The sequence below is a fragment of the Filicampus tigris genome, chromosome 1 (assembly GCF_054856515.1).
Source record: "Filicampus tigris isolate MCC_2025a chromosome 1, RoL_Ftig_1.0, whole genome shotgun sequence".
Taxonomy (NCBI): domain Eukaryota; kingdom Metazoa; phylum Chordata; class Actinopteri; order Syngnathiformes; family Syngnathidae; genus Filicampus; species Filicampus tigris.
The window spans coordinates 19,690,593-19,703,401 of record NC_141217.1 but is presented as its reverse complement, the minus strand read 5'-3'; the positions used below and the strand labels follow the sequence as shown (position 1 = coordinate 19,703,401).

General features: G+C 42.6%; 1 protein-coding gene across 1 annotated transcript; it reads right to left on the bottom strand.

Annotated features, from left to right (window-relative positions):
• Positions 1 to 439: 439 nt before the first annotated feature.
• Positions 440 to 9,246, bottom strand: LOC147153167 (zinc finger protein PLAGL2-like). The gene is made up of 3 exons (XM_086025234.1): positions 9,089 to 9,246; positions 5,686 to 5,832; positions 440 to 5,512 (listed from the first exon to the last, which is right to left on the bottom strand). Exon 3 carries the CDS (start codon positions 5,469 to 5,471, stop codon positions 4,167 to 4,169), a length of 1,305 nt encoding a protein of 434 aa, XP_085881360.1. The 5' UTR covers positions 5,472 to 5,512; positions 5,686 to 5,832; positions 9,089 to 9,246; the 3' UTR covers positions 440 to 4,166.
• Between the last annotated feature and the right edge of the window lie 3,563 nt (positions 9,247 to 12,809).

The window sequence follows — 12,809 nt, the reverse complement described above, 5'->3', positions numbered from 1 at the left end:
ATTTTTTCACGATACTTTAGCGAGTACAAATTTTAAGTACTTTCATCACCTTTGTCTTTCATGAATTGAAAATGGAAATTTCAGCCAAATTAACATCCATCCATTATTACACTACTTCTCCTCATTGGGGTTGTGCTAGAGCCCTTACCACCTGACTTATTTTTTTAATTGAACTCATAACCCCTCATTATTTCTAAATTATATGACGAGTAAAATTGGCAATTATGATTCCTTAGTTAGTTTGTGCTCTCCAGAGAGACATTCTAGTTAAGGATGCATGTAGTCATGTCATTTTCAATTGTTTTCTCTTTCCTTCCACCCCAGTCCTCTTCTTTTCTGTCCAAATCAACGTGGTCCCACCCCACCTTTTGTCCATTATCAGTTCATTCGACCACCTTCCAGAGTTCCAGCTCCAATTTAAAAACACTGCAACTTTGAGTAATTCTACATATTTATTTTGTTTTGCTTAGACAAGAAAATAACAATTAGCCTTGCTTTCTTGGTCTTAATTGAAGTGAATGAAGTGATAAGGAAAACAACTAAGAAAATTGAGAGCGCTTGATTCACACTTCACAGCCAACCTATTAGTGTTTCAAAGAGTATTAACTGTATTACACATTTACAGATGGAAAATGAGCTCTTGCGTGTGTTTTTACATAGTCGGGAGAAAGTAAACATACGTTCAGTTGTTTACACATAATTTGACCATGGACCACAGTGTAACAACAATGTGGACAGGCTTAAAAGTTGACATTGTGACATTACATAATACCTGAAATTCTTGCACAGTACCTGTACCTTGAACCAAAGCTTGGTTGCCATTCATTTGCTATGCTTGTATCATGTTGGTGTAGTTCGGGTGTAATAGGAAACATACACAATGTTCATATTGAAATGACTTCCTGCAAGGACAGCATGACAAGTTTTTTTTTAGCAGGTGTTTTTAGCTTTCAGTGTACATTCACAACAGCTAAACAAAAGAATGATTTTATCTGAATGTCCTGTTAAAACATAGAATACAACCTAACCTTATACTCCCATTAATCATTTTTGTCACATCAGAAAATATTCCGGTCCTTTAACTGACACAAAAATACTGAAAGTGATTCAGTTCAAGATTTGTAACAGAAGGGGCAGTGATGTTCATTTCAGAAGTTTCCCACTGTGAATCCAAAGTATCCAAATTCTGCCTGCTTTCCTACATGTAACAATTATATTTACAGGCTGGAGCGGTACTAACATCAGTCAAGCAGAAAACAGCCTGCACTTGATAATACGCTAGGAGGTGCTCTCAATAAACTCTGGAGCTACAGCAACAAAACATTAAGTCCTAGACATTTTTTCTGCAGTTAGATAAGCAGTTGCCTGTCACTTTTGAGGTAGTAAATAAGTAGAAATATCATTAAAGGCAAGTACACAGAACAAGCTTGATTCAATGGAATACACCTCTGATCAGAGCGTGTATCCTGTCCTTCAAAGTTAAATTTAAACAAAATCATTTTCAGTGGTAAAATGTCTATTACAGACTTAAACATTTTATGATATTGCAGAAATATATGACATGGTAGAGGTAGAATGTTTATTATATTATAATAATCAATGTCTGCCACTATATTAAGAGTTAACTCATAAACGCTACCATCAAAAGTTTAAAACTAAATGGAAAACGCGCCAAAACAACTAGAACTATAAAGAAAAATAGAAACCCTTATTTCTGTGTGTTGGGGTGTAAAACGTTTTTTTTTTCTTTCTTTCTTTTTTTTTTTTTTTAAGAAATGTCATAAGTGCTTTAACCCTGCCAAGAGATTAGACACTCTTTGAGAGAGACACACAACAGTAGCATTTGGACATTGGTGCAACACTGAGGCTAGTGACAATGCTAGTGGAACAGTCAATCAGCAGAGGTAATGGATTTCAAAGAGATAGCGTTATCTCTTTGCATGCCTTCATTCCAGTAGCGCAACAGTCGTTTCAACTTGTGGCAATGTTCATGAAGGGAGTTCCCACGACTGGAATCCCGCTTGGGATCCATTCATCTCGACCGTGTGACTACATTATAAAAGGAATGGATTGCCTAGTCTTCAATATGTGGGTGGGGTTTCAGTCCCAATTTCATTCGAAGCTCTTGAGAGCCAGTAATATGCCAAAGGAAAATTGGCCGGCAGGGTCATGGATAAGATTAGAAAAGGCTACACATATTCTAGAATAGTTTTGCCGTGCTAAGTCAAAATAGCAATGATCATAGTTGCTCACATCCAGAGGACCTAAATTCCTAAAACACACTTTTAAAAAAAATTCTGCAAGGTCACCTCCCTCAGTTTAAGCACCCATAGTTTGCCTCGAAACATACACAAATGGCAAATAGACTCAAGGCCAATACTTGTACTTAAACCACATTCAACAGATTAGAATGTAAATAAGTTGTACGGAAAATTGTTTGAAACTAGGGGCTTTTAAGTCTTGGCACTTTAGAAGTAAAACACCCAAGTTAAGTTTGAGGCAAAAACTGTTTGGACACTTCCAAACATCCAAGTTTCCACAAGTACAATTCCCTATGAAATCGAACAAATTTGATCTTTATACTTGGGGCTGCAATAACTGATCCCATGGCAATTGTAATTGATGTGAATGATATGGAGTCCAAAAAAAGCCGTTTCTCTATAGTGCCATTTCAGCTGACATGATGACCGAGACAGGTGGCTGTAGGCAACTATAAATGTCTGCTGGTTCCATTAAACTCCCTGGTGGTGGAGTACTTCTCTTGTTACCACAATTGTATTCAAACTTGTGGACGCACATTACAACCACACACTGTTGAGAAACGCGTTTGTCAAAAATCAAGTGAAAAATCATGTTTGACTCTAGTATTTGTAATTTCTTTTTTTTTCTTTTTTTTGTGGAGTAAAACGAATTCTAGTATAGTGCTGTCCTATCTCAGCCATGAGCATGAACTGATGAAACTCGCTCAGATGAGGAGCGAAACGTCTTCTCAGACAACCTGAACAGTCCAGTAGCTAGCGATTCAATTCCCTGAGAGTACAACGGCCTGGATGAGTGACAGGTTTATCATTACCCCAAGAAATAAACGATGCATCTTATTTTACGTATCGGTCAAGCTCCTGAGGTGAGGTTCCTGATTTGCACAGTGACCCAACTACGTTCCCTGTAAGACATTTAGGATATAAGTGTCTCGTCATGCTACAACCGCATCATTTCCGGCTGCATGCTCTTTGAAGGCCTGCTTGGTTGGAGACGTAAAGGCACACAACAACAGAAGCTGTAAAGAAGAGAAATATACGGACCGCCGCTGAAAGGCATGCATACCAGCCACAACATTAAGACTGTTTGCACAATTATGATATTCTGCCATTACAAAAATAAAGTTCGGTTCAGACACACATCTAAATTGATCATTACCCTCACCTTTGCAAAGGCAGCTCTAGTATTGGATATCAATTTATTGTCCAACTGGTTATAATGTTCTGGCTGGTCAGTGGATATTCAATGATATTTGGCTTCAAATAGTAACCATTGTAACTAACAGATAATCTGTCACAAACCACCCTTGTCAAATGTTTTAGTCTACAGAGAATCTAAATACTGGTTTTAAAAATGCTTACCAATCACTAACACCAATTACCTTTCAGCCATTTAAAAAAAAAAAAAAAAAAAAGGTAGGTAATGATGAAAACTAAACGTAAGTGCATTCTAAATTAGTTTTACAGAAACACACAGTAACAAACGGTAAAAGCATTTCAGTGGCATTTGTGTCACCATGCTGGTGGGGCCCCTTTGAACGCAGTGCTTCAAGCTGGCTATACATATGTGTGACATGTCTCAATGTACGCTATATGTTGCGTTATGTTAAACAACCACATAGTATGTGTGATAACTGGATCAAGTGCATTAACTGTTGTTCGGAGATTTGAAAGAATTACTTCGTTGGTTGTAGTGAGATAGACAACATTTGTGCATTTAAGCTTTTTTTTTTTTTTTTTTTTAAATAACGAGGTACAGTAATACTGATGAGGTGATTTGTTGTGTTCAATGTTAATCTATCGCAGTAACAAAAGTAAAGACATACATGTAGAGTTAAAGACGTCATTTGACCTTTGACAGGAAAAAGACATACATATGTGAAGACTAGTTTGTGGACACAAAACTGCTTATTGCTGAAACGCTTGGTAGTAATGAGGTAAGGAGCTAGAAGTGCTAACAGCAGAAGTGCTGTACGCCTGAGGTAGTTGGCTATGGTTGTGGGCTACTGGGCCCTGGGGCACATGAGCCTGAGGGGGCTGGAAGAAGGTAAAAGGCCCAGAAGCCTGGGACGACAAGCCAGTGGAAGATGTTGGCGAGGAGGTGGCGGTGGTAGCAGGAGGATAACCCATCATCAACCCGCCCATTCCTACATGAGAGCTGTAAGGTGGCAGACTGAAAGGCAAGAAGCCCAACAGCGGCCCAAGTTCCATGTTAGTGGTACAGGAAAGCTCGGCTGAGGAGATAGCAGCATTCCTGGGCACGAGGTGGGCATCACTGCCGACAGCCATCCCGTCAGCGAGCATCTCCCTTTGAGGAGAGGTGGACGTAGAGGTAGAAGAGTTGACCGAACTGAGGTGGGGAGGAGGGGCACCCTGCAGATCCAGCAGGAAACTGTCCACGTCAGCGCGAGGATATGAGGTAGATCCTTGTTGGTACCTGGGCACGTTGCTGTACGACTGCTGCGGTGGCGCCGACAGAGGTTGCAAGTGATGGTGGTGGTTGTGAGGAGACGGCGCAGGCATGTGGCGACCGACACCCATGCTGGAGGAAAGAGAGACCTGCATGAGGCCATGTGGGTGACTCATCCCGGGGACAGGGCTGGTAATGGGGTAGGAGTTGAACATGTCCCTGGTGAAGGTCTCCACAGGTTCCTTGGAGGTGGAGGAGCTTCTGTCCGAGGCTAAAGGGCTGGATTCCTTGACGGGACACTGGGTGGTAGTAGTGGATGTCGCCACGGGGGTACTGGCCGTAACCAGCGGTATCAATCCTGCATCGTGCGCATGGCTCTTCTTCAAGTGCCGGGTCAGGTGGTCTCTGCGGCCAAAGCGCTGAGCACAGCGAGGACACAAGAAATCGCGGCGTCCAGTGTGCACCACAGCATGGCGACGGACATCCTTGCGGGTGTAAAAACGGCGGTCACACCGCTCGCAGGAATATTTCCTCTCTCTCACCGCCACAACTGCGTTGTTGTTGTTGCCCTCGGTTGGAGGAGGCCTGTCAATATGGCCACCGCCCAGGTGCTCCAGCAGCGACGGCGCCCCTTCCGAGCAGGGCAGGCCCGCGCCGGCGCTGTGAGCTTCCACCAGGTGCCGCCTATAACCCAGCTGAGTGTTGTATTGCTTCCCACACTCCTGGCAGTGGAAACCAAGCTGCCTGTTGGCTATGTGGCTATCCTGCAGCTGACCCTTCAGTTGTTCCTGCTGGTGGAACATGGTCCCACGGGGAGCTTGCTGGTTGTGTTGCTGGAGAAGATCTGAGTGAGTAGGAGCAGACACAAGCAACACTCATGAGGATTCTACAGGTTGCTGGCCATCCACTCTCTGGTCTCAAGCTGTTGTGTTATCTCTGTGTGCTTGCAATAATACTAAGTGCAGTTTGTTGACTATTTAATGATCGCTTGTGGCAATGACGTGTGGTCTGTCCTGCCTTGGTGGGACAGGCCTGTGTCCAGCGCTTGGTTTCGGTGACAGCACCTGCCATAGCAACCCAAGAGGGCTGCAATTAGGATAATTTCTTCTGTTGACACAGAGTCAGTCGGTGTTCAGCAAAGGAAGCTCAGCATCTTAAAAAGACCTGAAAGATAAAGAATAGATTGTCGTATTGAGCAAATTACATTTCCTGAAGTAGGGTGTGGTGACACTGTACGAAGCACGCATATTAACAAACAACAGACAGTAAACGGTAGAGTCCCATCTCCTAGCTGTTCCAATTCAGGAATAGAAAATAAAAATGAAAGCACATGTCATGAAAACATAATGTAAACATTTCCCATATATCGCACAAATGCAATAGTAATTGGGAGACAAAGGACTACAAATCCAGTATATCGCAAAGCCACACTTGTAGGAATTCAAGTGTAGGGTAAACCATTCATGTGGCACGTACACAAGAAAGCTAAAAATACCCCAAGCAGAGTTTGGCTCAACTCATTCCTGCAGTAGAGGGAAAACTACGAATTAGTCCAAAAGTCCTGGTTCAGCCATTGAGTAGTGAACTTCTATGCAATCTGGAGGATTGAGCAATAACAGCCAACCCCTGGATAAGGTTCTTGAGTTGACAAAAAGTCCTAAAAAAGATTGACTATAGCTAACTTGAATTTAAGGAAGGAAATCAACCCAAACGCATTTTTTTTCCCAGAATATGTTCCCAGCAGGGGCGGCACGGTGGTCGACTGGTTAGCACGTCCGCCTCACAGTTCAGAGGTCGTGGGTTTGATCCCGGCTCCGGCCTCCCTGTGTGGAGTTTGCATGTTCTCCCCGTGCCTGCGTGGGTTTTCTCCGGGCACTCCGGTTTCCTCCCACATTCCAAAAACATGCATGGTAAGTTGATTGGATACTCTAAATTGCCCCTAGGTGTGATTGTGAGTGCGGATGTTCGTCTCTGTGTGCCCTGCGATTGGCTGGCAACCAGTTCACGGTGTCCCCCGCCTACTGCCCAAAGACAGCTGGGATAGGCTCCAGCACGCCCCGCGACCCTTGTGAGGAGAAGCGGTACAGATAATGGATGGATGGATGTTCCCAGCAGGCCCACTAGTTGAAACACGGCATTCTGATTAATAATGCGTTTGTGGAATATGAGTTAAGCAGCAAAATCCACCCCTTTTTAGCCAGACCAGGGAGCGGCCATTTTGTCACTTCTGTCGACTGAAAATGACCTCACAACTGCTCAGGGCTCAGGTAACGACCAATCACGGCTCAGCTTCAGAAAACAGGTCAGCCGTGATTGGTCGTTACCTGAGCAGTTGTGATGTCATTTTCAGTTGACAGAAGTGACAAAATGGCCGCCCACAGAGATGGCTAAAACAGGTGGATTAAGGCTTATTCCACAAATGCAATATTTATCAGAATGCCTTGTATTCAACAAGTCGGCTTGCATAGAACATATTCTCGAAAAAAATATATGTTTGGGTTGACTTCTCTTTAAAGCGGAAGTCAACCCAAGCATATTTTTTTCAAGAATATGTTCCCAGCAGGCCCACTAGTTGAAACACAGCATTCTGATTAAATTTGCGTTTGTGGAATATAAGTTAAGTAGCAAAATGCACTTGTTTTTAGCCATCTCTGGGGGTGGCCATTTTGTATTCTGTCAACTGAAAATGACATCCCAACTGCTTCCAACGACCAATCACAGCTGACCTGTTCTCTGAATCTGAGCGGTGATTGGTCATTGTGAGCAGTTGTGATGTCATTTTCAGTCGACAGAAGTCAAAATGGCCGCCCCCAGAGATGGCTAAAAACGAGTGGATTAACACTTATTCCACAGACGCAATATTTATCAGAATAACCTGTTTCAACTAGTGGTCTTGCATAAAACGCTTTAAGGCCTTGTAAATGTCAGTTTAAAATAGAGCTTGAACTCATACTCCTGTAATTGCAGCACAAAATCTAATGTGTATCTAGTAGTAAATATTTCTGATTAAACAACATTGTGTATGTCAGTACAGTAAACAAACAAACAAATTGTTTAATTAGATTGGTCCATCATCTGATCGAATGAGTGATTTGCTCCAAAAACCCTGATAGTGTAAAGCCTATTAAATATATCACTGTTCTCATTGGAAGTAATTTTAATGGGGCCTTGCAGTGCATAGAAATTCATTCAGGTCATTTACAAATTTTAAAAGTACACAGCAGAGCTGATTTTATATTTGATGTATAATAAAAATGTTTTGCAATACTACTGGTGCACGCACCTTCAATTTCTTGTAGTAGTATTGTAATAATATTGTGCCAATATCCATGATTTGGGCCATAATAATTCATTGACAAAGGAATTTTCATGTAGTTTCATCTTTACATATAAGCCAATCAAACGTATCCATGTCCCATTGCAGTGCATGGTGTATGTTAAATATCTTACAAAAAAAGCATCAAATATAATACAAAAGTGTTTTCTATCTTTAATTTACAGTTCTGCTTGAATTCACAACAACTGTCATGAAAACCATGATATGCACCCCGCCACCCAAAATGTCTATAAATGTTTGGACAAAAGCTGCTAAGAACCCAGGTTGCGTCACGCTAGTTCATGCTCCACCTTTGTCCTAAATGCACTGAAAAGCAAACATTGAATTTGGTCTTTAACTTCAGCAAAACCTGGTGCATTACATTCCATAACTCCCAACTCACAGGTTGACAATGTTTATTTTAAAGTTTATTGCTTGGGCTTTCTCTTACCCGGAGTTCTCAAATGCCAAATGTATGTTTGTGTGGTAGTGGCAGGCTGGCAGCACTTGTTTGAACTTTTTAGAGAATTACAGGAAGAAAAGTGGCACTTCTGAACAATCACTGTGAGGACGTAATCAACCTACAGTGCCATCCTGTGGAGCCACACGCAACGGCATTCGTGTTCACTCTACTTCCCAGTCAAGAGTCCGCAACAGTGTTTAAAACGATCAACAAATATTTTGGAGCATACGGAATATTATTTCTTTAATAAATATATGTGTCATTATAGCTGTTCGGTGCTTGACTGGAGTGGCGAGGTCTAAAGTTGTAGCGATACGTGTGACCACGACTTACCGGACCGGGGCTAAATTTGTCTGCTAGCCCAACTTGCCTTCGTGAAATTTGGTGGCGGATGTGAGTTAGGTTCACGCTTGTGCATTACTCGAAAAGCACCACATTGGTTTACAGATGTGCTACCACAACTGTGTGTAAATGTACAAAGTTTAACCGAGCAAGAATGACGAATTAAAAACAATAGAAGTGCGCTTCACTAAGTTGTGTCGGAGTTTGTCTTGGGGGAGCTAACTCTCTGTATTACTTTAGCAAACGGACTAAAAAGTCATATTCGATTCAACATTAATACAGCGGACGTTTTTTACCACCTGGAGCACTGTCGCGATATTCCCCTGCGGTCCATTTGTCCTCCACGTGGGCATTTTGAAGAGATGAAGGCTTTAAAAGATGTTTATTCGAGTCTGGGCCTGGGCTGCTGGCGCCGCGCTGGAAGCCGTGCATTCTGGGAGCGTGACGTCACACCCCGGGCGCAATGCTGCGCCAGCAGGAAGCACAACTACTAACTTTTTCATTCTTACGCCAATGCTGACAGTCGAGCAGTGAACTCTCATTGTCTGACTGGTTTAAAGATTATTTTATTTACTAAAGTGTAGTTGAAGTTTTGTAGGAAGAGCCTCTATACCAGTGGTCACATGAGTCGCCCCGGGCCTGTTGCAAAAAAAATAGCTCACTAGTGATGTAGCATTTTGATTTCCTTGGAATGCTATATTTGTGATCATATGAAAATGTAAACACTGGCAGAGATTTATAGAAAAAGGTTGCATATTGATATGCATCAGTTTTTCTTAATTATTGTGCGAAATAATTAACATGATCAATGTTCATTCAGTTATTTATTTTTTCAAACAGTGACACAACACAATTGAACTGCTGTCATTTTGGGACACTGCTAGACATACAGTAGCAGTGTGCCATCTGCATAGCCATGATAGTCAACGTAAGAATTCTAAAGAATTTGACCCAAGGGTAGCATAATATAGGCTGAACAAAAGGGGTCTAAGGACTGACCCTTGAGGGACCCTACTTGTCTTGCCCATTCGAACAGGTTCTAACCTTCCAATGGTCATAAAATAAGCTTTGCTCCAAGTAGGACCAGAACCATTTTAGGACTGTACAACTTAGTCCAACCTAAGTTCAACCTGTTCAACAGTATTTACTGTATCAAACGCCACAATGAGATCCAATAAGACTAGAACTAACACCTTTCCTGAGTCAGTGTTCAATCTTTTGTCATTTAGCACTTTTATAAGAGCCCATTCTGTACTGTGATGAGACTGGAAACATGATTGAAATTTATCTACAAGTACATTTGAGTTCAAGAAATTGCTGAGCTGCTTAATAACCACTTTCTTGACATCTTGGTCATCATCTAAAGCATCCAGTGTCCCTTTTTTTAGAAGGGGTTTGACGGTGGCTACTTTCAGGGGTTTAGGAGACAGGCCTGCCTGAAGTGAGCAATTTTGCTGCAATTCAGTCACAATACTTTTGAAAAAGTCAGATGGTATTAGCTACTTGATGGTTTAGGCTGCTGAACCATTTCCACTAATTCTGACATGATAATTGAGATATTCCTGGGTCATTTTAGGTGTTGCATCATTTTTTGATTTTTGCTGCTATTTGATGTGATGGATTGTACTTTTTCACTAAAATAGCAAGCAAATTTGTTGCATTTATCTGTTGAGAGGAGCTCTGGTGCTATTTGACTTGGGAGATGAGTGATTTTATTATCCACAGCAGAGTGCTTTTTGATTCTTCTTAAAGGGACACTTGGATGAGCTTAACATTGGCACTTATATAATAGGTTTGCATGTACAAATGAAATCAGTACTAATATGCCCACCTCAAAAGACTGTAGTGATTTAAGGGCTTTTTTTGTGATGAGGTTTACGACAAATTGCCCCGCCGTTTTTTGGGGAGTGGCTTGTTATGGTTTCGGTCTCAGCTGTCTACGTCACGGGAGGGCGACAGATCGCCACCAAAATGCACATTACTACTCTTGTCCACTTCAACCTGTGAAAGTATAAAAGTGGTCTGCACAATAGTTGGGATTTATTGACAGAAAACGTGATCTCATCATGATCACCTCCACGAAATCAAAAATACCGTGGCGATCGCTCCTCCACTTACACAGGCTGAAGCGGACAAGAGCATGAATGCGAACCTCGACTGGTTATATTTCGGACATTTAGCGACGCTAAACTCGTGTCAACTCTCGGGAGGCAGTGGGCAAGCCATCAGGCAAGCATGGATCTTTATCCCCGTCTTCCCTCCCCTCCCCAGCTAACGGTAGGATAACAGTACAGCTAATAGCAACAACTAGCTTCAGGCCGTTAAAACAAAAGGCGTTAGCACAACATTGTGTAGTCTCTACAAACTGGCGGACATTAGTGCAATTGTGCAGTCCTGCACCTGAGCTTATATCGTGCAATACTCAACATTCCCCACTACTGTTAGTCTAGTTTTATTTTTATCCAATGCTGTTCCTTACATTTCACTGCAGCACTGTCACTTACTTAAGAGTATTTTTCCTCTGTACTATGTACAGGCTAAAATGAGTGTTCCTCATACTTTTTATGTAGATGTATGTTGGTGTGTATATACATGTGTATATACACAGTTACTGCGTATATTTACATAGGTTTGATCCTGAATGTTTGCCATTAATGTTATACATTAATGGCTACAAGTCCGCTGATAGTGTAGTGGTACACACGCCTGAGTTGTGTGCGGGCAGCGTGGGATCGATTCCCGCTCAGTGACAGTGTCTATGTGTGCCCTGCGACTGGCTGGCGACCAGTTCGGGGTGTAGTCTGCCTTCGCCCATTGACGGCTGGGATAGGCTCCAGCAACTCCCCGCGACCCTATATAGGATAAGCGGTTTGGAAGATGACATTAATGGCTACATTATGCCGCCGCCCCTGTGTGACCTATATCTTTGCTGCTGTAAAACTGAAAATTTCCCCACTGTGGGATCAATAAAGGCCTTCTTATCTTAACAACATTAGCTCTTTACTGTCCGCCCAGCCTGAGTATTCATGTCGCGGGGTTCCCTCCCAAACAGTCGCATGCGTTGTCCGACACCGCTTGCAGCCGCCAGCTTTGGCGTGAGTGAAGCGGCATGAGAGTGAGGTAAGACCTCATTGAACAAGCGTCAATGTTCAGCAAACAAAAAGTTCCAGCGAGGAGGCTGACTGCACAGCCGGGTGTGGCATGGTGGTCGACTGGTTAGCACGTCCGCCTCACAGTTCAGAGGTCGTGTTTTCGATCCCAGCTACGGCCTACCTGTGTGGAGTTTGCATGTTCTCCCTGTGCCTGCGTGGGTTTTCTCCGGGTACTCCGGTTTCCTCCCACATTCCAAAAACATGCATGGTAAGTTGATTGGACACTCTAAATTGCCCCTAAGTGTGGTTGTTTGTTTGTCTCTGTGTGCCCTGTGATTGGCTGGCAACCAATTCGGGGTGTCCCCCGCCTACTGCCCGAAGACAGCTGGGATAGGCTCCAGCATGCCCGCGACCCTTGTGAGGAGAAGCGGTATAGATAATGGATGGATGGACAGTGTGCGCTCGTCCCAGCATAAAGCGATGTAGCTCTGCTCACTTCCACATTTCCTCATTCTCATATAAATAAGCCACGGAGAGGTTAATCCTTTTGATATGTTGAAGTGGTCATTAGTAAGGATGTCTACATAAATTTTGGTGCCAATTGATCACCGTTTTTGGACGTTATAAGCAATGAAAGTACAATGATTTCCAATGGAGAGTTTGTAATCGGTTCCTCCAGTGACTCCGATTGAACAAGGATAGAACGGTAGGGGGCGCGTCCATTCCCCTCATTAACAAAAGAGGCGTTATTCATGGAGTCACTTATTTCTTAATTTCTCCCAAATTTATTTATAAAATAGAAAATGACAACCCTTTCCATTTTCCTGATCAAAAAATATATAAAATGAACTTGTTAGTGAAAACATGGCCATCCCGCACGTCCCTTTAATCATTTTAGAAAAGTGTTGTTGTCTAGCCCTAATTCTTT

Bases quoted from the DNA above. Each gene is read 5' to 3' on its own strand.
- LOC147153167 (XM_086025234.1), bottom strand. From the start codon at position 5,471: ATGTTCCACCAGCAGGAACAACTGAAGGGTCAGCTGCAGGATAGCCAC.